At 43.4% G+C, this 27798-nt stretch overlaps 1 protein-coding gene and 1 long non-coding RNA gene across 2 annotated transcripts in view; one reads left to right on the top strand and one right to left on the bottom strand.

The window, feature by feature from the left end:
• The window catches only part of LOC137571751 (uncharacterized), a 159715-nt gene extending 141726 nt beyond the window's left edge, over positions 1-17989 (bottom strand). Inside the window, exon 1 of the long non-coding RNA XR_011031418.1 lies at positions 17743-17989. This is a non-coding gene — a long non-coding RNA (uncharacterized lncRNA). The remainder of the gene's footprint in view (positions 1-17742) is intronic.
• Positions 17990-18092: 103 nt separating this feature from the next.
• Positions 18093-27798, top strand: part of ERICH1 (glutamate rich 1) — an 84874-nt gene continuing 75168 nt past the window's right edge. Inside the window, exon 1 of the mRNA XM_068281339.1 lies at positions 18093-18353. Within this exon, the coding sequence (XP_068137440.1) occupies positions 18332-18353 (22 nt within the window). The 5' untranslated portion in view covers positions 18093-18331. The remainder of the gene's footprint in view (positions 18354-27798) is intronic.

Below are 27798 nucleotides of genomic sequence, written 5' to 3'. Positions count from 1 at the left end.
GTTTAGGATTCCACCGATTCCGACTCCGACTCCTCTAATTTGCATATTACAATTTTGTTGATTAAAAGTATGTAACATGAAATTCGTCTCTTAACTGCCAACGTTTTGGAATTTTACAAGACAACTGAAGTGAGAAGGATATGTAGACTACTATATTTATTCCCTTTAGACTAAAACTAGTCCTTGGTAAGAGTACTTGTAAAAGGTACAAACCGGAACAAAGAACATCTATCAGGCCCTAGGCAATGTAAGTGTGGGTACATGTAAGAATGATGTGCAGGTACTCTGCAGGGGAATGAGGAGATTGTAAACAGACAACACCTCTGTGTTCAATGTGCACAGCATTCTCAGTGGATTCCCTGCAGCTCTGTGGGGAGTGCATATGTAGAGTATAGTACTACTGTGTAACAAAGTAAACCTGAGACAGATGAAATTAAAGTTTATACATACCTGGGGCTTCCTCCAGCCGCCTTCTGGATAATCAGTCCCTCGTTGTCCTCCTCCACCACCTGGATCTTCTGCTATGAGTCCAGGTACTTGAGCCAGTCGGGCGTAGTGCGCATGCACACACTCCGCCGCCAGAAGCATACTACACCTGTGCAGCACTATTGCGCAGGTGCAGAATGTTCCTGGCTGTGGGAGCGGCATGCGGCCGGACAGCGCTGACTGGCTGAATTACCAGGACTCATAGCAGAAGATCCGGGTGGTGGAGGACAGCGAGGGACTGATTAGCCTGAAGGGGGCTGGAGGAAGCCCCAGGTATGTATACAACCTGGGTTATTGTGTTTTGCTACCTAGTTGGGCCATTACATTGGTCTCACTCTATGAAACATATTTCATTGTCAGTTAGTGCTATTTTATTTCCTTATACATATGAACCATCACATGCTGATCTCTCTGAACAATACACTATACTATATCTTGCCATCTAGATGAATGAGCACACCTATATAAAACAAAGTGACTCTGGCACTTTGATGTGTTCATAACATACCATTTTCATTTTGCAGGTATGCAACGATTACGTGTATGTTTAATCAACATCAGCATACCAGGTCTTCTATTTTTCTGGTAAAGTGAATCTCTACTATTGCTTACAATAAACCAATAAACATTGATTCAGGTAATACTTTTAATGACTAACTGTACACGGTTTTACTGCAAGCTTTCGATAGCTTGTAAGAAACCTATGAACAGTGTGTCATTAAAGGTATTACCTGACTCAACACCTGTTGGTTTATCGGCATAACTGCTCCACAACTAAGCTATGAACACATTCATGATTTAAGTCGGATGAGGCGGCCAATAAAGTCTTCATTGTTCCCGCCGCTCTGCTCCGCCCCCCCCCCCCCCCACCCACACACACAGACACACAGAAGCAACAGAGTGTGCTGCGAGCTATACAGATGACTTTGCGTTTGTGCAGCCTGGCCTTTTACACACTACATGTGATTCTGATTTTTTTATACGATCTGATTTTTGATTCCGATTAAAAAAAGTACTGCATGCTGCTACGTTTTTTTAATCAGAATCAAAAATCGGATATTAAAAAAAAAAAGAAAAAAAAAATCGGAATCGCATGTAGTGTGCAAGAGGCCTTTAACTGAAAAAACATTCCATATCAGTGCATTGTAAAAAAACATTCAGATAAAATGCGTATAATGTGAACTGGGCCATAGGGAAACACGGACATTACCAAAATTATTATCCTTTCAGTTATAAACTTAAAAGCATTGGACGTAGTGTAATAAGCTCTTAAAGAGAACCCGAGGCGGGGTTCTGACAACGCAATCCACATACAGATGCTGGGTCTGCCTATACAGCCCAGCCTCTGTTGCCATTTCAAATCCCCCTAAGCCCCCCCTGCGCTCTGTAATCAGCCATAAATAACATCCGCACTGCCGACACCCAGCGTGTCACAGCGGGCTGTGTTTACATCTGTAATGTCAGTCTGCCGCTCCCTCCGCCTCCTGCAGAGCTCCGGTCCCCGCCCACGTCCCTTCCCTCGCCGCTGATTGGAGGGAAGGGACGCGGGCGGGGACCGGAGCTATGGAGGAGGCGGGGGGAAGCGGCAGAGTGACATTACTGATGTAAACACAGCCCGCACAACGTGGCTGTGATTTATGGCTGATTACAGAGCGCAGGGGGAACTTAGGGGGGTTTGAAATAGCAACAGAGGCTGGGCTGTATAGGCAGATCCAGCCTCTGTATGTGGATTGCATTCATAGAACCCCACCTCGGGTTCTCTTTAAGAGCTCAGACAAACTATAAGCGCTTTTTGGCCTCCAGAACTTTGTGAGAGCTTTTTAAAAACGCTCCCATTGACTTCCATAATTTTACAGCGATTTTAATGGAAGTCAATGGGAGCATTGTTTAAAAAGCTCTCAGAAAGCTCTGGAGGCCAAAAAGCGCTCAGAAAAGCACTTATAGGGCTTGATTCACAAAGCGGTGCTAACCTACTTAGCACGTCTAAAGTCTTTAGATGTGCTAACCAGGGTGTTAAGTAGGTTAATCAATTGAGAAATCTGGTGCTAACCTACTTAGCACCCTGGTTAGCACGTCTAAAGATTTTAGACCAGGGCTGTGGAGTCAGTCCAAAAATCCACCGACTCCGACTCCTCAGTTTAGGATTCCACCGATTCCGACTCCGACTCCTCTAATTTGCATATTACAATTTTGTTGATTAAAAGTATGTAACATGAAATTCGTCTCTTAACTGCCAACGTTTTGGAATTTTACAAGACAACTGAAGTGAGAAGGATATGTAGACTACTATATTTATTCCCTTTAGACTAAAACTAGTCCTTGGTAAGAGTACTTGTAAAAGGTACAAACCGGAACAAAGAACATCTATCAGGCCCTAGGCAATGTAAGTGTGGGTACATGTAAGAATGATGTGCAGGTACTCTGCAGGGGAATGAGGAGATTGTAAACAGACAACACCTCTGTGTTCAATGTGCACAGCATTCTCAGTGGATTCCCTGCAGCTCTGTGGGGAGTGCATATGTAGAGTATAGTACTACTGTGTAACAAAGTAAACCTGAGACAGATGAAATTAAAGTTTATACATACCTGGGGCTTCCTCCAGCCGCCTTCTGGATAATCAGTCCCTCGTTGTCCTCCTCCACCACCTGGATCTTCTGCTATGAGTCCAGGTACTTGAGCCAGTCGGGCGTAGTGGGCATGCACACACTCCGCCGCCAGGAGCATACTACACCTGTGCAGCACTATTGCGCAGGTGCAGAATGTTCCTGGCTGTGGGAGCGGCATGCGGCCGGACAGCGCTGACTGGCTGAATTACCAGGACTCATAGCAGAAGATCCGGGTGGTGGAGGACAGCGAGGGACTGATTAGCCTGAAGGGGGCTGGAGGAAGCCCCAGGTATGTATACAACTTTTCTTTTCATCCGTCTCAGTTACCCTTTAATTTGTAGTCACCAAACCAAATTTTAACAACACATCAAATTATTTGATTTCATCCACAAAGGGAGTGCATACATTTGCATAAATCAGCATCAATGCAGAATTATTTCCATCTTGTTGACCATCTCTATTAGTGACACAGCTACACATCAGGCTTTATTCTTACAGCATAGATGTTATTTAGTATATATAAGAGATTCCTGTGTACACATCATATATACAGTCACAATCAGATATGTATATCTGACCATAAAAATACGGGGACTGCTTTATTGAAGCAGCACAAGTAACTAATTTTGATTGGTTTATTTCATTTTTGTGGACTGAGCACAGCTATTACTGTATATATATACATTATTTTTAATGACTATTATCTGAGAAATAGAACATTTTATCATATTTTCTATTTTAATTACAGTTACAAATTCATTAGGAGTCGGAGTCGGTGCATTTTTTCCGGACTCCGACTCCAGGCACCCAAAATTGCTCCGACTCCACGACTCCGACTCCACAGCACTGCTTTAGACGTGCTAAATAGGTTAGCACCGCTTTGTGAATCAAGCCCATAGTGTTTTCAATACACTTTACAAACATACAAAACAAAACTACAAAAAAATGAAAGCTAGATGTGTAAATTTGTGCCATATCTTATCCTTAGATGAAGATAGAAAACACAATTAAATCCAGTTATGCATTCAAAAAAGAAAACATTGCTTTAAAAAGGTGCAGTGTATGAATACCAGAATTTGTCTTTGTTTTAGCATTATGTAATACCATTCAACATCTCTAGTGACATAGGTTGAACTTGAGGTTCACTATGAGCCAATCAGGCTGTACTGCACTGCACTTTTATTCTAATAGGGAAAGCTGAATAACAGGAGGGTAGAGCAGAATAATGATGCATCAGTGTGCTGCTGTTCTACACCGTTCAGTCATCAGACTAGTGGAAGAGCTTTACCAAGGCTGTGGCACTTCACTGCAGAGAAAAAAAGTTGTGGGCACATAGCAGATTATGCAGGCTGTGTTGTGCACCGAACCTGTCTAGCTTGAAAGAACAGATATTTTAGCAGGTTAGATTTTCACATTTTTCACATATACTGAATTTCAACCATATATTTAGCTGTTGCATAGTTAATATTTTATTTGTATTAGTACAGTGGTGCACTGAAAATAGCAATATATATAGCATCCATGTGCATCATTTGTTTATAGTGGAAGCTTTCTGGAAGCCTTAGCTAACTTTCTTTGTATTTTTCTGCCTCCTCAAAATTGGACCATGTCCTAGTAGCAGCAGCTTCTCAACGCAAGTTGCGATAACGCATAATAAAACCCTTCTGAATTAATCCTGCTGCTTTTGTCAGCAGTCACATCATCAATAAATATAAGAGAACTAGTTCCATTGGCAGCCATACATGCCCATGCCATGACACTACCAAGCTTCACTGATGAGGTGGTATGCTTAGGCTCATGAGCAGTTCCTTTCCATCTCCATACTCTTCTCTTCCCATCATTCTGGTACAAGTTGATCTTGGTCTAATCTGTCCATAGGACGTTGTTCCAGAACTGTGAAGGCTTTTTAGATGTCTTTGGCAAACTCTAATCTGGCCTTCCTGTTTTTGAGGCTCACCAATGTTTTACATCTTGTGGTGAAGCCTCTGTATTCACTCTGGTGAAGTCTTCTCTTGATTGTTGACTTTGACAAAAGAAGCAGGATCAATTCAGTTCCAGGCAATATTATCTGCTCATATTCAGCCAAATGCTTCAGAACTCATTGGACTGTGCTTCACATTGCAGATGTACAATGACCCAAAGCATACTGCAAAAGCAACCAAAGAGTTTTGAAGGGAAAGAAGTGGAATGGTATGCAATGGCCAAGTCAATCACCTGACCTGAATCTGATTGAGCATGCATCTCACTTGCTGGAGACAAAACTGAAAGGAAAATGCCCCAAGAACAAGCAGGAACTGAAGACAGTTGCAGTAGAGGCCAGGCAGAGCATCACCAGGGATGAAACCAGCATCTGGTGATCATGGGCGGCGCTACACTGGGGCACTGGCCCCCACAGGGATTCACTGTGCGCCCCTGAGTGCCCCCCTGCTCATTAACATACAGTTAACTGTTTCCAGGCCCCAGCAGCGTACAGTGAACAGCATAGGGTCTGTAAAAGAAAACTCTCCATGTCAGCCTGAGTCTATGTAGGTGTTGAGAAAACTAACAGTCTTATCTATTTGCCATAGATACCTCACAATTCTTGCAAGATTCCTTGAAATTAATTTATCTGGATGATACCTATTTTTCCAAAAAAGTATATCTACCTCCTTCTGATTGTATGTTCTAACATTGACAATCAACAGGAATAGAGTCTGAATAAGGCTAACAACCTGAAAGCTTACTGTTTTTCTTTTAAATTAGCCAATAAACTAAAGCTTGTATTATACAGATAGGAAGTTTTGAAATATACAAGCTCATCTCCAGCAATGCTTAGCTACTCCCTGCTGCCTCTTCCACCTCCCCTTGTAGAGTTGTGAGACACAGGTAAGGGGCTGAAATGATTTGTCTGTGACCTGTCCACACAGACGCAACTTGCTAGCAAGTAAGGATTAAGGCAGCAGTAGGGAACCTTGGCTCTCCAGCTGTGATTAAACTACAAATTCCAGCATGCATTTGCCTTTATTAATCATGACTGTGGCTGTCAGACTCATGCAATGCATTGTGGGACTTGTAGTTCCTTAAAAGCTGGATTAAAGCATGCCAGCAAAGTGGTAGGCAATTTTCTTCAATGATAGTACAATCATTTGGAAAATCTGCTCTGTTTAAAAGCCTCTGGAGTTCTGTTTGTGATGTTTACATTTGCTTCCTATCATTGCTGATAGCCTTCATTTTATCACCTGAGTTAGACAAAAAATATTTAAAGCTCGCCATACAAACATCGATTTTGATCACACAAATGGGCCCCACCAACCAGCCATCGTGCCCCCTCAAAAATGTGAAGCTGGGGCCGGCACTGCTAGTGATGTCTATGCGTTCCAGACTCCAGGCTATAATTGACTGCAAAGGATTTGCAACCAAATATTAAAAAGTGAAAGTTTGATTTATGATTATTATTCTGTCCCATTACTTTTGGTCCCTTAACAAGTGGGAGGCACATATGCAAACTGTTGTAATTCCTACACTGTTCACCTGATTTGGATGTAAATACCCTCAAATTATCAAGCTGACAGTCTGCATTTAAAGCACATGTTCATTTCATATCAAATCCATTGTGGTTGTGTATAGAGCCAAAACTGTTAGAAATGTGTCAATGCCCCAATATTTATAGACCCGACTGTACATAAAACAATGAGGAATATAGCAGTATTACCATCTTTGCTCAATTTGCCAGACAGAAGGAACTGATCTGCATATCCAGTCTGGATCAGTACTTCAGAAATAGAGATGGTCAGAAGTTAAAGGATATCCAAAGTGACATGTAGCATGATGAGATAGACATGTGTATGTACAGTGCCAAGCATACAAATAACTATGCTGTGTTCCTTTTTTTCTTTCTCTGCCTGAAAGAGTTAAAGGGAACCAGAGAGGAAGCACCCTTGTGTATTTTACCATGTATATCAGTAAGAACATTAGAGAAAACACTTACCATGCTCTCTGTTTCACCCTCACTGCTAAAAGTGTCTGTTAACAGCAGTCACAAGAATCCCAGACTGAGCAATTAAATCTGGCTTTGCTGGGAATGATTATTGCTGAGTCATTATAGCAAAGCCACAAGGGGGCAGGCTTGGGCTTGAAATAACACCACAGAAGACAGACTTAGCTATAATCTTTCTGTAGCAAAGCTAGACGGAGCAGCCTGACTTCTCAGTCGGGGATTCTTATCAGACGTGATAACAGTCAGATTACACAGAGAACAATGAAACAAAGGGCAGATTAGGTGTTTACTGTCATGTTCCCACTGATTTATAAGGTAAAATACAAGAGGGTGCTTCATCTCTGGTTCTCTTTAAATATCAGGTATGTAAGTGGCTGACTCAGTCCTGACTCAGACAGGAATTGCCTACCGTGTGAACCTCACTAATAAGAAATTCCAACTATAAAACACTTTCCTAGCAGAAAATGGCTTCTGAGAGTAAGAAAGAGATACAGTGGCTTGCAAAAGTATTCGGCCCCCTTGAAGTTTTCCACATTTTGTCATATTACTGACACAAACATGAATCAATTTTATTAGAATTCCACGTGAAAGACCAATACAAAGTGGTGTACACGTGAGAAGTGGAACGAAAATCACACATGATTCCAAACATTTTTTTTTACAAATCAATAACTGCAAAGTGGGGTGTGCATAATTATTCAGCCCCCTTTGATCTGAGAGCAGTCAGTTGCCCATAGGCATTGCCTGATGAGTGCTAATGACTAAATAGTGTGCACCTGTGTGTAATCTAATGTCAGTACAAATACAGCTGCTCTGTGACGGCCTCAGAGGTTGTCTAAGAGAATATTGGGAGCAACAACACCATGAAGTCCAAAGAACACACCAGACAGGTCAGGGATAAAGTTATTGAGAAATTTAAAGGAAGCTTAGGCTACAAAAAGATTTCCAAAGCCTTGAACATCCCATGGAGCACCGTTCAAGCGATCATTCAGAAATGGAAGGAGTATGGCACAACTGTAAATCTACCAAGACAAGGCCGTCCACCTAAACTCACTGGCCGAACAAGGAGAGCGCTGATCAGAAATGCAGTCAAGAGGCCCATGGTGACTCTGGACGAGCTGCAGAGATCTACAGCTCAGGTGTAGGAATCTGTCCATAGGACAACTATTAGTCATGCACTGCACAAAATTGGCCTTTATGGAAGAGTGTCAAGAAGAAAGCCATTGTTAACAGAAAAGCATAAGAAGTCCCATTTGCAGTTTGCCACAAGCCATGTGCGGTACACAGCAAACATGTGGAAGATGAGACCAAAATGGAACTTTTTGGCCAAAATGCAAAACGCTATGTGTGGCGGAAAACTAACACTGCACATCACTCAGAATGCACCATCTCCACTGTCAAATATGGTGGTGTCAGCATCATGCTCTGGGGGTGCTTCTCTTCAGCAGGGACAGGGAAGCTGGTCAGAGTTGATGGGAAGATGAATTGCGCCAAATACAGGCCAATCTTGTAAGAAAACCTCTTGGAGTCTGCAAAAGACTTGAGACTGGGGCGAAGGTTCACCTTCCAGCAGGACAATGACCCTAAACATAAAGCCAGGGCAACAATGGAATGGTTTAAAACAAAACATATTCATGTGTTAGAATGGCCCAGTCAAAGTCCAGATCTAAATCCAATCGAGATCTGTGGCAAGATCTGAAAACTGCTGTGCACAAATGCTGTTCATCTAATCTGACTGAGCTGGAGCTGTTTTGCAAAGAAGAATGAGCAAGGATTTCAGTCCCTAGATGTGCAAAGCTGGTAGAGACATACCCTAAAAGACTGGCAGCTGTAATTGCAGCAAAAGGTGGTTCTACAAAAGTGTTGATTCAGGGGGCCCCACTTTGTAGTTATTGATTTGTAAAAAATGTTTGGAATCATGTATGATTTTCGTTCCACTTCTCATGTGTACACGGCTTTGTATTGGTCTTTCACATGGAATTCCAAAAAAATGGATTCATGTTTGTGGCAGTAATGTGACAAAATGTGGAAAACTTCAAGGGGGCCGAATACTTTTGCAAGCCACTGTAAAAAGGGGAATTTCTTATTAGTCAGGGTCACACTGTAGTCACTTCCTGTCTGAGTCAGGACTGAGTAAGCCACTTACATACCTGATATTTAACTCTTTCAGGCAGAGAAAGATAAATAGGATCAGCATAGTTATTTGTGTGCTAGGCACTGTACATACCCATGTCTATCTCATCATGTCACTTCGGGTATCCTTTAATAATGCTGGCTTGCATGCAAATTAAATGCAAACGGTATGCATGCAGCTTTTGGGTCATCCAAATATACTTTGTTTTTGACTGCTCCACATTCTAGCTGCATACAATTTACATTATATTTGTATGCAAGTTGGAATTGGTAATATCTCCTTGAGTATCTATCCAGAAGACATAGAGAGGATCAACTGAACAGCCAAACAGGTAGTATGTTTCTGACAAAAGTCAGCAATTGCAACTTTCCAATTCCTCTCCCTTCAGGTGTTCCGTTATGAAGGGTTTTGTGTTCAGATACTTTGTCCAAAGCACATGCCTGCCAAAAACAATCCATACACATCAGTAGGTGGCTGTTGGACAAAGGAGCTATTTTGGAAGCTGAACAATTCCTCACTGTGTAGCCACCACCACATTTCTGCGAATACTTTTCTCCATCGTAAACATTTGCTGAAATAATGTAAAACATTTTATTGGCTAACTGAATAGGTTGCAGCTGAGCATTCAAGGCCATTTAGCATTTTGATAGAATGTATAGCTGAAATCTCTTAATTAGCTGTGAGTTTACATTAGGTTAACCCGAAAACCTTTTGCTTTAGGCCTCTTTACCATGTGCTGTTGATAGGCAGTGAAATGCCTCTCAAATTCTCGCTGCTGCCTGGTAACTGCTTGTTGCTGCCTGGTAACAGCTCACCGCTGCCTGGTAACTGCTTGCTGAGCACACAACTCAACAATCCGTGGAAAAGAAGCATTAATTTGGTTGGCATTACGTGGCCAAACATATTCTGGTAATATTTCACATGCCTGTGCCAAGAACATTTAGTTTTAATACCTAATTGACAAACTTAAAGAGAAACTCCGACCAAGAATTGAACTTTATCCCAATCAGTAGCTAGCTGATATCCCCTTTTACATGATAAATCTATTCCTTTTCACAAACAGACCATCAGGGGGAGCTGTATGACTGATATTGTGGTGAAACCCCTCCCACAAGAAGCTCTGAGTACCGAGGTACTTCTGGCAGTTTCCTGTCTGTGAACCCTGTTACATTGTGGGAAATAGCTGTTTACAGCTGTTTCAAACTGCCAAAACAGCAAGCAGCAGCTACATCACTTGCCAGCAGTAAAAATGTCCCCATGTAATAAATGTCAGAATATAAATCAGGGATTTAAAATATTTTACAATGGGCAAACACTGACAATCATTTATACATAATTATTGTAAAAATGAAGCACTTTTTTATTACATTATTTTCACTGGAGTTCTTCTTTAAAGGGACTCCAAGCAGTGCAGAAACTATGGAAAGATGCATATCATTTTAAAGCTCTCTTTCTCCTCTTTCCAATGATATATAAACCACCACCCTACGTCTTTTAGTTTTCGATATTTTCGCGATTGAAATTGCCGCGGCCGCGATTTCAATCGCGAAAATAGAGAAAACTAAAAGGTGTAGGGCGACGATTTAGGTGTCGTCAGAAAGAGGAGAAAGAGAGCTTTAAAATGATATCCATCAAGCCATAGTTATATTGTATTACACAGGGCGACACTTTCCCCAGTGTCAGCAGCTCCATTCTGCTGAATGCAGCTGCTGACTTTGACAAAAAGTCGCCCTGTGTAATACAATATAACTATGGCTTGATGGATATCATTTTAAAGCTCTCTTTCTCCTCTTTCTGACGACACCTAAATCGTTGCTCTATGCCTTTTAGTTTTCTCTATTTTCGCGATTGAAATCGCGGCCGCGGCAATTTCAATCGCGAAAATAGCGAAAACTAAAAGGCGTAGGGTGGCGGTTTATATATCATTGGAAAGAGGAGAAAGAGAGCTTTAAAATGATGTGCATCTTCCCATAGTTTCTGCACTGCTCGGAGTCCCTTTAAGCGTCCTTTTTATAGTATTTTTTAGTCCCAGAAAAAGCAGTCTGCAGTAACTGTTTGGTTCTTTTCCGTTAGCCGGGCGCATCCACTAGGTGGCGATAAAACTCCACCAGAGTTACATCTTTCCCTACTGTCCATGGCGGCCTGGAGGGGGAATAGCAATTAAAGTGGACCCAAATTAAAAATACAAGATTTCAGAAATAAAATCTATTTTCTAAATTATAATAATAAATAGCAGCCTTTTTCCGGCTGCATGATGACAAATATAAAATATTTTACATTTATTGGAGGAACCCCTCCCTTCCTTTCATATTGCCGGGACAGAATCCGGCAAACTGGTTTAATAGATGGTCTCCAGCAAAGGAGGAATTGCTAATGGCTGCCACCTGTATAACCCTAGTAATGAAAAGAGAAGGGTGAAAAGCATGCACTGAAATGCTCATAGACTTAAAAGAGTGCTTATTTATCTTTGTATGTGTCAGAGTGGTGCAACTTAATATTTTGGAGTTAAAAAAATGTTTGGTTTGGGTCCACTTTAATGCCACCTGGTGATTGCGCCCGGCTAACGCAATAGTACCAACTGTTTTTATTAAGAAATATATTCGGTGGAGTACTCAAATAACAGAAGTATTAAAACCAGTATGCAAAATATGTAATTCTGCAGCATTAAAGGGAACCTGAGGTGAGAGTTTTATGGAGGCCATATTTATTTCCTTTTAAGCAATACCAGTTGCCTGGCTGTCCTGCTGATCATTTGCTTCTAATACTTTCAGCCATAGACCCTGAACAAACATGCAGCAGATCAGGTGTTTTTGGCAATATTGTCAGAATTGACAAGGATTATCTGCATGTTTGTTTCATGCTGTACTACTTGTACCAGATTTCTAATGGCAGCTGCAACTCTTTAACCTCTTGACCATGCCATTTTTTACAATTCAGCACACTGCAGCTTTAACAGTTCATTGCATGGCCATACAATTTTGCACACAAATGAATCTTGCCTCCTTTTATAGTCACCAACAGAACTTTCTGTTGGTGGCATCTGATTGCTCCTGTGATTTTTTTTTTCTACTTAATTTGGTTTTTTTTTAATTAAAATTATGATTTTTTTTTTAAATGTTCATTCTTCCCCCACACTCCTCTGAGATCCAGCCCCTATAATCACCTCTCATAGGCATCAGCCTATGAGAGGGATCAGATTGTGAGCCTCTCCTGGAGACAGCTCAGTGACAGATCTGTCCCTCGTAAAGCGCTGCTCTAGATCGCAATGCTGTACAAGTAATTGTGGTCATTTTTTTTATTATTATTTACAGCCTGCCAGCTCCAAATACGGCTCGCAGGCTGTAACTCAGTGGGGATGCATGCGCATCCACCGCTAATCTCTGCCCCTCAGGACTCGACGCCAATTGGGTTAAACGGTCCTGGGGGAGCCACTCTGCGGCCACCAATTGGCGTTAGGCGGTTGTAGAGTGGTTAAGCATATATCTGTCCTCATGGAAGAGTGTAACTGCAACATTGCAATCACAGATCACAGGTGGGAGGTGTTGGTCAAATAAGAGGGAAGCAGTAGTTAGACTAAAGCTACATATGCACCTGAAGAATCTCTCCCAAGCAGTCACGATGCTGTAAAAACTAGTGATGGACTTCCAAGTAATTCTACGTAGCAAGCTACTATGAATTGAAATGGTAATGAACTGCTGATTAAATGGCTGTTACCGCGGGAGACGGGGGGTTAAATTACCCAGAAGTCTGTGGGATGGTCTGCGGTCCATTCCGCATCATAGGCGAAATGTGAGCCACGTTCCACGACTCACTACCACGTTTCTTCCTACAAGCCGGAAGGAGTAAGCGTAAATGGGTAAAAAGGTATTAATACATTATTACCTATTTACCGCAAATGTTTGATATTTATATAAGTTTATATATTTTATAATTAACGATTGTATAACTACACATAGGTTATGAGACAATTATCTCTGTTTACAGCTGTTGCTCCGTTGCTATTGCCTGATGAAGCAGGATCAAACCTGCAAAATGCCTTGCATTGCCCACTGGAGTATGTAAATAAACTTGTTCTATTTGACAAACACATTGGCAATTTTTGTGTCTGCTTGGAGGAGGCAAGTCCACCACTGCCTCCTCATATTTTAAACTTTTTAGATACTTTTATCCTTTTGGTGCCTCTATAGCCATACTACAGCATTTCAATTCTGAGTAGCTGGCTATTTAAAATTACTTGGAAACCCATCGCTTGTACAAACCTGTCATCCGCCTCTGCCTGACGCTATGTATATGTTGCCATGTGGGGGGCCGAGGGATGACGAGCATGTGCAACAGGGTGGGCGGAGCATTGGCCTGCTGAGTGGTTGCGTGCATGACGCGTGACGTCACCTTGATGGCCGCAATCAACCCCGCATACAGGACCAGCACATTGAGTGCGTCCAGCGTGTTTGAAAAATAACACAAGGCGAAATCATCAATACCGGCAGCCTGAGGGGATACCGGCATCACCATGCGCATGGTCTCCGGAACGCTCAAGCATCCTTGAGGAGTGAGCAGCACTGCATGACACGCAGAGGGGACTTCTCCACGGGTGAGACCCATCCATATTTATTTAAACATATCATGCCTAATGGAATCATGTGACAAGATATCCGGAAGCCGTTGGCTAATATCACTGGAACTTGTAACCTATATGTGGATAATCCTATCCTTAAATAAAGGGAGGAAGAGGGGGCCCCCGAAAACACTTTTGAGATATGATGGCAGTATGAAAGGTGTATGTATGCGCGGGCGACTGTGTTGGTATGTATAATCTTATAGGCCTGGGCCCGTGATTGACATGCTGATCTAGTTGCGGGCACTGCATCACTCATGCATAACCTCTGCTCCGCATGGTTTGTTGGTTTTTAAATTTTGGGGAGGGATCGTTACCTATTTATGGGCTACATCCAGGGGATTGTGCTTTGTATGAATTATTTTGCAATAAATCTTTTTTGTATATTGGTATAATCATGGTGGCCTGAGGACCTTTCTTTTTTGTTCTAATTAATCAGCTGCCCCAGGGCCCCAGAGATTGTAGGGGCCCCAGTGGCTACAAGAGGGAAAAAAATTCAAATCGGACTTATAGTTTTTGAGAAAATCGATTTTAAAGTTTCAAAGGAAAAAAAAATACACATTTAAAAACCTGCCGACTTTAATGGTTAATTGCAAATCCACCTTAAATGCTAGAAACCCTAAATTTGCAGGATATGTTAAGGAGATCATTAGGAATAAGAGTAAAAAACAATTTTTCAAAAAGACCTTATAGTTTTTGAGAAAATCGATTTTAAAGTTTAGAAGGAAAAAAATATACTTTTAAATGCGGTAAATGTCACTTTTAGTAGCAAACCTAACGGTAGTGTAATTTTACATGCATCAAACGAAAGCGCAATAAATTTCCTGACGGGGTTTCCAGGGGGTCTAAAAGCAGACGCAGCTCTTTGGCCAGGGATCGCTATACAGCCGCAATATGGCTGTATGAAGATCCCTGGCATTTTTTCCTATTTTCCCAATTTTTTTTTTTATGTTTAGAGTGTGGGAATTTTTTTAAAAAAAAATTATGTGGGGTCCCCCCTCCTGAAACTTTTTAACCCCTTGTCCCCCATGCAGGCTGGGATAGTCAGAATGTGGAGTTCCGACCGATTGGGACTTCACACCCTGACTATACCAGCTGCAAAAAAGGTCCCCTAATGCCGATTTTTGTTCCGGGGTATATGTTGGGGGGGCCCCCCAGGTTTATTTTGCCCTAGGGCCCCAGTGCTGCTTAAACCGGCCCTGGTTGTGGAGCTGCGTTATAAAGTCTAATAACGCAGCTTACTGCACTGCAATGCTAATCCTATGGGCCGTTCACAGTGCAACGTTAAAGTCGCGTTGAAAATGTTGCGTTGTGGTAACTCACTGCTTGCAGTGCGTTACCTCTTAATGCAGACACGTTGCGACTTTAACGTCTCATTAAACCGCAATATCCCACTATGAATGCGACCTAAACAATATCAGTTGCCTGGCCTGGCAGTCTTACTGAACTGCAGCACAGGGGAAATATAGGCAACAGCAGAGGAAAGAAGGGGAGGGGGGGGGACACTGGAGAAGGGAATTAGCTGTGAAGAGAGAGGAGGGACTACTCCTGGCTTCAGTGGAGGGGTAGGGGAAAGTGGCAGCATAAGGGGGACATACTAGCTAGACTGGGAAAAGGTGGCAGCAGTGAAGAGGGAGATGTTCTGCTGCATGTGTGAAAAAACCTTTGATCAGATGGATGGCATGACTTGAGAGCATATCTGTGTGATCATTGACACTTCTGAGTATTACCATCTACTGTTATCATTGAGATGCCTTTGTGAAATGGCCTTTTAAGAAGTCTGACAAGAATTGAAATCATGAAAGCTTTCACTATACCCACTCTGTGAAGCAACTTAATGAATACAGTGTATGCTGCATAGGCATACTCAGCATCCAGAGCATTACAGAGGGCTGGACAGCAGCCTAACCCCAGCACAGTGGCTAAATTCCATTTATGCAGACTTTGAACTAAAGCTAGAATGAAGAGAGAACACACTTTATGGGAAAGATGGGATGAAGGATGCTTTGCTGTTAACTCAAGGAGCACAAACACTGCCCAAAAATTTGAATGATTTCTAATCTGCTCTTCATGGTTTGTGCACATGCTATACATTGGATTCATTGTGCAGGCTACTTATACACTTGCCTGTAAGAAAGTATCCATTCATGTGTTTGATCATCACAGAAAATGTGTTCCTGGATTTCCTAAGCAGGCACCTGGAATAGTCTCCACACACCATGTAAAGTAATTTTGCCCGAGTCAGCTGCCCCTCGCACACATGTAAGGGTGACGGATATATTATGCAACAGACCCGACTTTGAAGAACAGAATCTAGCGGCGTTACTACCCACCACCCACAAGCTGTACGTCTGAGAATGATACACCCCCTCAGACACATTCCTATTAAGAATTAGACTTTTTAATCCTTCCTCAGTCAAAGCACCTGCGCGGAGGGGGTGCAAGAGAGTTTATTTTAGCCAGAATAAGAGAAAAGGGTGCTCAGCTGCTCCCTGTGAAAATGACTCACAGGCAGTGCTTCATCTCCATTCACTGTCACACTCATTCACTGTTCCGAGCAGCTCGCTATCCCCGGCCGCGTCCATGGAGCTGGAGCTGTTTCAGCACCACGGACAGCAGCGCTGGATAAGAACAGCTCAGAGGAGGGATGTACAGAGAGACAGAAGAGAGAGCCATTGACAATATACTGGCACAACATAATGATTACTGTCCAGTACATCCCTTTTATAAAGTATGGAATTCCACTTATGCCAAGAATGCCCTGGAACTTTTAAGATGCCCATTGATAGGATATTTCAGTACCTTTGTGTATCTTAACAATTCTATGTAGTAGAAGGGTACACTGGGTGAATCCACTTTCATTGGATATTTTAGGTAGCCCCTCGTATTATATAGAAGTGGTAAGAGTGCAAAAAAAAGTATCAGTGGTCACCAATACAGACAACTTCCAGGCTAAATTAGAATTTACCTGGGAACGATCTCAGATGATTTGCTAAGTAGACCCGGATATTTTACTGATACACTTGGCATAGTGATGGATCTATACAGACCTTTTTTGCTTTTATTACATCAGTTAACCCAAGAGCCTCTGATCAGTTATAGGAGTGCCAATATATAGAAAATAACTGTAGAGGGAACCTATGTTACACAATACACATTCATATAGTGCCTCCAGTGACCTGTAAGAACCTCTCACCAATATTTTTCTGTATATACCCATCGGTAGCCTCATTCATAAGTAGCTAGCGCCGTGCTTGTAACACACTCATAACACTCCTGATCAAAACCAAGGTAAATGTAGGTTATACTTGCAGCTGAGGTGAATAATGTATCACTAGACAACTATGCTGACGTTAACATAAATTCACTCATACATGCTATCTATCAGGTACAGAATGGAAATCCAGAAGTGACCAGCAGCAGTATCAGTGCCACTAAGCTATGAAACCTATTTACCATCTCCCAATGATCACACTGATCTTTATTAGCTCCAATAGCTTTGCATTATCAGATTAGGCATCAGTGATTTTAATATTACTATGCAAAAACAAACAAACAAACAAAAACCAGCCACCGTATACAGAAACAACCTGTCTATATTTTGCCATGTATTATGTAATGGATATACAATACTAGCATCCACATTTTAGTCAATTGCCTTTCTGAGCTAAAAGGAAACCGTCCATGGTATTTTTATGATGTACATGACCATACCACATCTTTATCATCCTAATAATAAAATGTCAACCAAAACGCCAATCAACGGAGAAATACACGAATTAACACCCCGAAACTATTTACGTGACTTTTAAGCCAGCCCAAGTGGATATCATATATTACTAAAAAAATAAAATAAACAAATTCCTAGAGCATCGCAAATATCTTACATTACAGTATATATAGGAAAAATGCGCCGCAGACTCACCTTCCACGGGGTAACATTCTAATGCATATGCATGAATTATTTATTGCAATGGGATTTGCATGATGAAGATTCCTGTAAACTTCAGAGCAGTAAAGTTTCCAAGCCGTATTCACGTAACTTTCCCTCCTCGGTTAGATGCGCTCACGTACACCACTGCATTCTGTTCAAGGATCACAAGGCATTCCCTGTGCCTCTCCGGAGCAGTAGCTGTGGTCCTGAGCCCCTCGCTAGGCGCTCTCTCAGCTTGAACGGCTTGCACTCACTGCGCATGCGGGATCCATTCAGCTTTCGCACCTGCGCAGTACAGACGGGATTGGTATTCGGCCATTGTACTTTTGACCGGCTGCCCGTTCCTCAAATGGGGCGGAAACTACGAGAGCTGCTTCCCTTCCATTGGCGATTTCCAGAAATTTGCAGTTAACATTGGTGAAAGGTATAAGTGGGCGGAGCAGAAGTCAGAGGTTTTTACTTCCCCTGTACAGCGTGTTATTATTATAGTTATTATTGTCATGCAGCGGAGTAGTACTGTCACACGCGGAGAGAGCGAGTTGTCGCTTGCTGCTGGCAGTGTGAACGTCTCGATGGTGACATGTCTTCAGCCAGGAGAGAAGGTAACAGTGACCGACTAGTTATGTGCTTTATTTACAGCAGTCTCCTCATGCAGGCATGGTGAAGGCAAGTGATTTCTAGCAGTCAGCTGACGTTGTTTAAAATATTTTATTGCTTATACTGTAGGTTTGTTATTGTCATTGATACTTAGAAGCGGTTGTCTTAATGCACTTTGCATGTACTGAAGTTGGAACAAAGTGTACCTGACAGCGGTGGACAAAGCCAACAGTGGGCCACTGTGCAGAATACATGAAGGGGCCCCATGTGAGTGGCCATAATCATAACACTGTAGGCACTGTGTTAATGTAGCACACATTTCATACTTGTGTATCACTGGGCCACAAGCACACATCACTGTTCCTCCTGGGTTTCAGAGAGAAATACAGAGAACTTTGTCACCATCTTGGAGGTAAACACAGGTAGAGGGATTCCCTGTTAAAAACGCCCGCCAGGGACGTTGTTACGGGATTTCCGGGATTTCTAGAGCTGCTATTGGGCAGCTCTCTCTCCCCGGCCTCTCCCCCACCTCGAAGCACGCTGGATGAGAGAATTAATCACTTCCCTTCCATTGGCAATTTCCAGAAATCCCATTGTTTCCTATAGGTCACGGAAGTGAAAGAGGGTCAGTTTGGCCCTCTGGAGCGATGTTTTTTTTTTTTTTTCTTTAAATTTTTTGAGCCCACCTCAATTTTTTGAGCTCTCTTTAATACACACTATCCAAAACTTAATTTTTTCCCCCTAGATCATGACAGGCAGATGACAAGCAAAGTCAGATCACAGCAGGAATTCAGAATCAGAATCCTATTTATTTCGCCAAGTACAGCAATGACTGTATTCGGAATTATTTGTGGTACACATGGCAAAGACATAGACATAGACATAGACATAGTAAAGGAGAACAAGACGCACAACACAGACAAATTTTAGAACAGCAGTATTGGTATACATGACAGTCCTGGGTCAGCCGTGCAGGAGCAGACCAAATAAATGGTTAATTAATAATAATAATGATGGTGGTGGTGGCCCCCCACTAGGGCGTGCCAGTAGGCAGGCCTGGCAGGGGGAGGTTGGTGTTCAGCAGCCGAACCGCCTGGGGGAAGAAGGTGTTCTTCCGTCTGGTGGTTTTGCATGCTATAGTCCTGTAGCGTCGGCCCAGTGGGAGGAGCTTGAAGTAGTGACTGCCTGGGTGGGAGGGGTCATGGGATATCACGGTGGCCCTCTTCCTCATCCTAGCGGAGTGGAGAAGATCAAGAGGTGGAAGAGGAGACCCGATGATTCTCTCTCCATCAGCTATGACTCTCTGCAGTTTGTGTTTATCCCTGGCCGTTGCGCCCGCGTACCAGACATTGACTGAGGAGCAGAGGATGGATTCTATAGTGGCAGTATAGAAGCTGGTCAGTAGTTCCCTGGACATGCCAAATCTCTTCAGTTGAAGCAGGAAGAACAACCTCTGCTCAGATTTCTTCTGAATTTTGGAGGTGTTCTGCCCCCACTTCAGGTTGTTGGTGAGAGTCGTGCCGAGGAACCGCACGGATGTCACCCTCGAGACTTCGGTACCCCCAATACGGACAGGTGGGAGGGGGGGGAGGGTTCCTCCTGAAGTCTACAACTAGTTCAACAGTCTTTGCAGCATTGAGTACTAGGTTGTTGTCTCTGCACCAGTTACAGATTCTCTCGACTTCGCTGCGGTACTCATGCTCTCCGGTGCTGCCAATTAGGCCGATGATAGTGGTGTCATCTGCAAATTTGATGACCTTCACAGAGTCCACGGATGATATGTAATTGTTGGTATAGAGGGAGAACAGTAGTGGTGACAGTACACAGCCTTGTGGAGCCCCTGTATTGGTGGTTCTAATGCTGGAGTAGCAGCCTCACCTGTTGCGTTCTGTTTGTCAGGAAGTCCTTGATCCATGCTCGAAGGGTGGGGTCTACTCCGAGCTGCACCAGATTGGAGAGCAGGATGTCTGGGCAGATCGTGTTGAACGCTGAGCTAAAATCCAGGAACAGGATCCTAGCGTAGGAGGCAGGGTTTTCTAGGTGCACAGTGATGTATGCCAGGCAGGCGTTGATGGCGTCCTCAACGAATCTGTTTGCCCTGTAAGCAAATTGGAGCTGGTCAAGGTGAGCGTCCGTGTACCTCTTCAGGTGGGCAAGGACCAGCCGCTCAAGGAGCTTCATGATGTTGGAAGTTAGGGCCACTGGTCGGAACCAAACTGATATAATAATCCAGACAGTAACGGATTCCGGACAAGGATCAGAAGCAGCTGGAACAAAGTAACCAAGTCAGGGAGAGATACAGGTAGCAAGGAGACAGAAATCTCAGGACAAACCTTGATGAACAGGCAGGACCCTGCTGACCAGGAAGTCCTTCAATGTGTTCTGAGTCTCTGAGATGTACAGCAGCTGTGGGCATTCACTAACCACTTTAATAACTAACTTTTTTGCAGCCTAGGTGCGCTAAGGGGCCCAAAGTCCTATGAGTACCTTTAGGATTTCACAGGTAATTTTGAGGCATTTGGTTTCCAGACTACTCCTCACAGTTTAGGGCCCCTAAAATGCCAGGGCAGTTTAGGAACCCCACAAGTGACCCGATTTTAGAAAGACAACACCCCAAGGTATTCCGTTAGGAGTATGGTGAGTTCATAGATTTTATTTTTTGTCACAAGTTAGTAAAAATAGATTTTTTACTTTTTTTTTGTCACAAAGTGTCATTTTCCACTAACTTGTGACAAAAAATTAAATCTATGAACTCATCATACACCTAACGGAATACCTTGGGGCGTCTTCTTTCTAAAATGGGGTCTCTTGTGGGGTTCCTATACTGCCCTGGCATTTTAGGGGCCCAAAGCCGTGAGTAGTGGTCTGGAAACCAAATGACTCAAAATGCCTGTTCAGGGGTATAAGCATCTGCAAATTTTGATGACAGGTGGTCTATGAGGGGCCGAATTTTGTGGAACCGGTCATAAGCAGGGTGGCCTCTTAGATGACAGGTTGTATTGGCACTGAAGCGCAGGATGTTCTCAAATCGGGACCTGGACATGGCAGCAGAGAACATGGGCATGTGATGTATTGGGTGCTTAGACCAATAAGACTGCAATACTTTCTTTTTGATTAGACCCATATTAACCTCCTGAGCGTTACGCCGCTCAGGAGGTTTTCCAGTTAGAGTGCCCCTGGAGATTCTAAAAGCTTCCTTGCCCCCACAAGCTGTAACTAGCACTAGGCTAGCTAACATAAGCAGCCGGCACCCTCCGATCGCTGCCGCTCCCTCGATTATACTTTAACCCCCCCGGCTCCAGCGATCGGCGCAGTCTCCCCTGACAGCTCCAGTCTTCAATATGGGGACTATCACACATGACCTCATGCGCAGACCCGATCCTCCCCAAAGAGAGACCGGAGCTGTGCGGAAAGGCTGCGCCGCTCACTGGAGCCAGGGGGGGTAATGTATTACCGGTAAGTGGCTGGATCGGGCGGGGGGGGGAATCGGAGGGTGCCGGGCACTTGGACTAGCTACCCTAGTGCTAGCTACAGCTTGTGGGGCCATAACATCTTTTAAAATCTTTGTGGGGGACTTGTAATTGAAGGAAGCGGTATGCCCGACACAGTGTCAGGCATACCACTAAAGAGGTTAAGGAGAAGGCCCCAAAAAATGTTACTTTAGATAACTTGGAGTGGTTTTCACCGAAAAGGCTGGGCATGGTAGCTTCTTGGATTGGCGGTTGCGTATTGTGTGGCATAACGGTTGGTCTCAGCCACAATTAAGTCGTAGAGACCAGCAGTGATCAGAAAAAGAAATTCTATCACTGCGGTGGGGCAGGAGAGGGTTTGGCCGGATGATCAGAAGCCTGCAGGGGGCAGATTAGGGCCTGATCTGATGGATAGGAGTGCTAGGGGGTGACAGAAGGTGATTGATGGATGTCTCAGGGAGTGATAAGAGGTGAGAATAGATGCAAGCAATGTACTGGGGAGGTGATCGGAAGGGGATCTGAGGGTTTGGCCGAGTGATCAGGAGCCCACACGGGGCAAATTAGGGCCTGATCTGATGGGTAGGTGTGCTAGGGGGTGACAGGAGGTGATTGATGGGTGTCTCAGGGTGTGATTTAGAAGGGGGAATAGATGCAAGCTAATCACTGGGGAGGTGATCAGGGGGGGTCTGAGGGCAATCTGAGGGTGCGGGCGGGTGTTTGGGTGCCCGCAAGGGCAGATTAGGGTCTGATCTGATGGGTAGCAGTGACAGGTGGTGACGGGGTGATTGATAGGTGATCAGGGTGTGATTAGAGGGGGAATAGATACAAGCAATGCACTGGCGAGGTGATCGGGGGGGTCTGAGGGTGTGGGCGGGTGTTTGGGTGCCCGCAAGGGGCAGATTAGGGTCTGATCTGATGGGTAGCGGTGACGGGGTGATTGATAGGTGATCAGGGTGGGATTAGAGGTGAGAATAGATGCAGGCAATGCACTGGCGAGGTGATCAGGGGGAGTCTGAGGGCGATCTGAGGGTGTGGGCGGGTAATTGCGTGCCCGCAAGGGGCAGATTAGGGTCTGATCTGATGGGTAGCAGTGACAGTTGGTGAGTGATGGGTGATTGACAGGTGATCAGTGGGTGATTACAGGGGAGAATAGATGTATACAGTACACGGGGGGGGGGGGGGGTTGAGGGTGTGGGGGATGATCAGGAGCCCCCAGGGGGCAGTTTAGCACCTAATCTAAAATATAGCGTTGATTGATGGGTGATTGGGGGGGTGATTGGGTGCAAACAGTGGTCTGAGGGGTGCTGTGGGCGATCAGGGGGGGGGGGGGGGCAGGATCAGTGTGCTTGGGTGTTTACTAGAAGGGCTGCCTCCTACCCTGGTGGTCCCTCGATCACTGGGACCACCAGGGCAGGAGGCAGCCTGTATAATACACTTTGTTAGCTTAACAAAGTGTATTATACACTTTGTATGGGGCAGATCGGGGGTTTACAACCCACCACTGCTGCTAATTGGCCGGCGGGTTGATTTCACGGGTGGGCGGAGCCTAATGCAGGCGGATGCGCACGATCCCCGGCTACTCAGTCCCCCAGGTACCGCTGCCAATCGGCGTTACGTTGTCCTGGGGGTGCCACTTTGCCGACACCCATAGGTAGTGGGTGTGCAAGTGGTTAAGACCCTGACATCTCGTCCCATTGTTAAAGTGGACCTTAACTCTTGCACAGGACAGAAGGCAAACACAGAGAAATCCACCCTGTATGTATTTAAATAGTTTAGCCTGTCTAATTGCCCCTCTGCTATGACTAATCACAAGTATAATTTGATCTCTCAGCTATATCGGCTCAGGAATCTTGGCAGAGCAGCTAATTTGTAAGTGCCCATTTAGGCCTTGTTCACATTGCATTCCGTTCATGTGGCAATTAGCATTGGACGGTTTTTGACGCGTTTTTTTTTTTTTTTTAACAGTTGAACTGTGTGCTCAGCAAGCAGTTACCAGGCAAAACTGAGCAGTTACCAAGCAGCAGCAAGCAGTTGTGAGAGTTTGAGAGGCATTTCACTGTCAGACTGTTGATAGGCAGTGAAATGCCTTTTAAAGGGAACCTGAAGTGAGTAATATTATTTAAAATTAACACATGATGTAGCTGCAAATGAATACTACCTGTATATACTAACCTCACACTCAGTTCCTCTCAGAAGCTCACCATTTTATTCTTACAATGATCCCTTCCAGTTCTGACAATATTTTGCCAGAACTGAAATATACCAGTTGCTGTCAGTTATATATCAGCAGCTGTCAGTTACAACTGAATGTGCAAGGTACTGTCCATGTTTCCCTATGGCTCAAGTGTGTGATATTACAGTTTAACAGTGCGCTGACCAAGAAGCTGTTATGGGATAACAGCCATTTTAAGATGGAGGATGGAGAATTCCATTGATCACAGTGGACAAATGGGATGCAGGAGTGGAGAAAGAGATTGAGGAGTAGACTACACAGGAGGTAAGTATGACCTGTGTATGATTATTTTGACTTTTTATTTTCAGTTCAGGTTTTCTTTAAAGAGAACCTGTACTGAGTAAAAATATTTAAAATAAACACATGAGGTAACTTCAAATGAACATTGCATAGTTACCTTGCCATCTGTTCCACTCAGAAGCTCACCATTTTCTTCTGACAATAATCCCTTCCAGTTCTGACAATATTTTGTCAGATCTGAAATATATCAGTTGCTGTCAGTAAAATATCATTTGCTGTCAGTTACAGCTGAGAGGAAACTGATGGACCAGTAATGTCCATGTCTCCCTATGGCTCAAGTGGGCGATGTTATAGTTTAACTGTGTGCTGACCAGAAAGCTGTTATGGGTAATGGCCATTTTCAAAATGGAGGACGGAAAATTCCCTTGATCACAGTGAACAAACAGGACGCGGAACAGGAGAACGACACTGAGGGGTAGACTACATGGAAGGTAAGTACTTGTGTATGCTTATTTTGACTTTTAATTTTCAGTTCAGGTTTTCTTTAAACTCTTACAGCTGCTTGCTGCTGCCTGGTAACTGTTCACTGCAGCCTGGCAACTGCTTGCTGAGCACACAGTTCAACAGTCCATGGAAAGAGGCCTAATGCTGGGTACACACGTTGAGATTTCCCACTCGATTCGCGGGATCGAACGGATCGATTCGATTATTTCAAACTTGCTCGATTGGATTTCGATCGTTTTTTCATGTTAAGTATGCAAAATCGACGGCAGGAACGATCGAAATCCAATGAGCATGTTTGAAATAATCAAATCGAGCTGCGAATCGAGCGGGAAATCTCATCGTGTGTACCCAGCATTAGGCCTCTTTTCCACGGACTGTTGAGCTTTGTGCTCAGCAAGCAGTTACCAGGCAGCAACAAGCAGTTAACAGGCAGCAGTGAGTAGTTGCGAGGGTTTGAGAGGCATTTCACTGCCCATCAACACTCCGTGGAAAAGAGGCCAAACTGTAGTATGAATGATAAAATAAAAAAATCTATGGACTTCCATGTTCCCTTGTAAAATGCACACTATGCAGTGAGTTAAAACTCACTGCAACTCATTCAGTGTGAATAAGCCCTAAACGCAGGATTTGAACCATATGGCTGCTTCCATTAAATCAGGAAGTAAACACTTTGCAAATGTATTACATGATTTCTATCTGTAACAAAGGAATGTTTTTTTTCAAAGGTTATTATGCTGCTGCTTATCAAATCACAGAGGAAGTTCGGTATTCAGGTCTACTTTAATAGTGAAAGTTGACTTGTTTTCAGTTTATAGTTTCATTTGATATGAGCACAGTTGCATATACATTTCTATATGTAGTTATACCGGTATGTTAGGAACTCACTAGCAATTTCAGTGCTTTAAAAACGCTGCAGCTCTGTGTTTTCTAGGGCGTTTCCTTGATGCTTGGAAGCACTGTACAGTAACCCGTAAATCCGATTTGAGATTTGCATTTTTTTTTCATTAAAACTTTATTATACTTACCAGGCATCCTTCTTACGTCCGTAGCCCCGCCACCTAAAGGAAGAGGTCATAGGTGCTTCTCTATGATCAATCAGAGAAGGACCTGCGACCTCTTTCTTTAGGGGGCAAGACTACGGACGGAAGAAGGAAATACAGAGACCAGGTAAGTATAATAAAGTTTTACTAAAAGCTAATCGCTTGGCCCCCCCAAAGTGCTCTATAATTGCTTTGATAAGCAATTTATGCAGCGCTTACTGGTATATACTTTGTGCTCAAAATGCTGCATGTCCTGCGATTGTGTTTACCCCCTAATCACACGTGTGGAGTGTGTACATATGAGAGTTTTATTGGATCATGGCTCATAGCAAAATAAGCAGTTAGTCTGCTAAAGTAACAATCCCGCAAAATGTGCCTAGAGACGTGCTGTAAAGTAAAGCATTTCCAGAAAGCAGAAATAAAGGTTTTATGTACGGTTTAATTACTTTTCAGTAGGAGCCAAAACAGGGTTTTGAATCGACTAACACATTCACTTTTACTGAAGCATATTGTCAAAAGTGCCATGCATATGCCATTGTAAATGAGAAGTAAGCAGCCGAGCTCAGTTACTGGTCTAGTAATGCACCTGTCATATCTGATATGAAAGCAGAAATAACAGTACTGAGGAGACCGCATTATAACAAGATGGATCCAGGGGCTGTGGAGAGGAGTAGAATACAATATATGTTTATCTACAAACTACACGCTCAGCACGAGCTGCATGTACCTCAAGTGGGCACATATATTGGGCTCAGTGGACACTTGGATTTTCCATGGTTAAACCATTATGGTTTTAAGGTTATAAAAGGATCTATCTTTGGTAAACAAACCTGATTTTTTTTTTTTAAGTTAATAAAAAGTATAAAGACGTATTTGGAAAGTATCCATACATAATTATGGCTTTTTCCGAAGAAATCAATATGTATCAAGTGTTAAATGAGATAATGATACAGACAACAGTGGATCAGGTCCTATAGGTGCCGCAATTGTCAGTGTTAAATTGTGTCTATCCGGCACCCAATCGGTCATTTGGGCACCCAATGTGGCTAGTAGCGGATAGACTACCAGATTGCATTTCATGGTTGTAGCCGGTCGACTACAACTATAAGTAGTGTGGGTGCCCTAGGTTAGGGTTAGGTATTAGGTGCAGGGTTAGGTTTAGGTACCAAGAAGGTAGGGTTAAGGTTAGGCATTAGGTGTGTGTGTGTGTGTGTGTGGGGGGGGGGGGGGATAGGTTTAGAGTGACTATCAATTACCAATATTTTACTATTTACGGCTCCACCTGGCACCCAACTGATGCAGCAGTACGTACTCGACAACAGGGGTACCTGATAAACACCATCCTGTATAAAGGGGCACAAAAGCATTGATGGCTCACACTGGAGGCGTTTTGTGATGATTTTTTTTTTTTTTTTTTTAGCGCTGGTGATTTTTAAAATCACCCTGAAAGCGATTGTGCAATGATTCTCTATAAGAGAGTTCACATCTGAGCGATTCGTTTCGGATCCGCTCAGCAGAGCGCTGCCTGTACCATTTTTAATGGAAGGTATAGGAATAATGCAAAAGGCTCACAAAATTGCTTTGTGCAGCGATTGCCGTTCCCATTTTTAAGAATAAATACATTGTATTTATTCTTTTCCAGGTCAAAGAGTTCACTTCCTGACTTGCGTCAGGGAGTGAATTAAAAATGCTTGGGAAAAACGGTTTTCACAAAAAACGCAACACCCACCCGAGCACCGGAAATAAAAATTGCGTCAAAACAAACAAAATGCGAACGCAACGGGAGCGAAGCCTCAAACATACAAAATAGCTGTGCTTATCCTACGCAGACCATATATAGGGGAAAGGAAGGTACAAAGGACCAAATCAAATGCAAATCAGTATTAACCCTTGCACTCAAAGCTTACACTTGTAGTAATGTATAACACATAGCAACAAAGTGCTGATTTAAAATGGAGGACCT

The sequence above is a fragment of the Hyperolius riggenbachi genome, chromosome 4 (assembly GCF_040937935.1).
Source record: "Hyperolius riggenbachi isolate aHypRig1 chromosome 4, aHypRig1.pri, whole genome shotgun sequence".
NCBI lineage: Eukaryota > Metazoa > Chordata > Amphibia > Anura > Hyperoliidae > Hyperolius > Hyperolius riggenbachi.
This window is presented reverse-complemented; position numbering and strand designations above follow the sequence as displayed.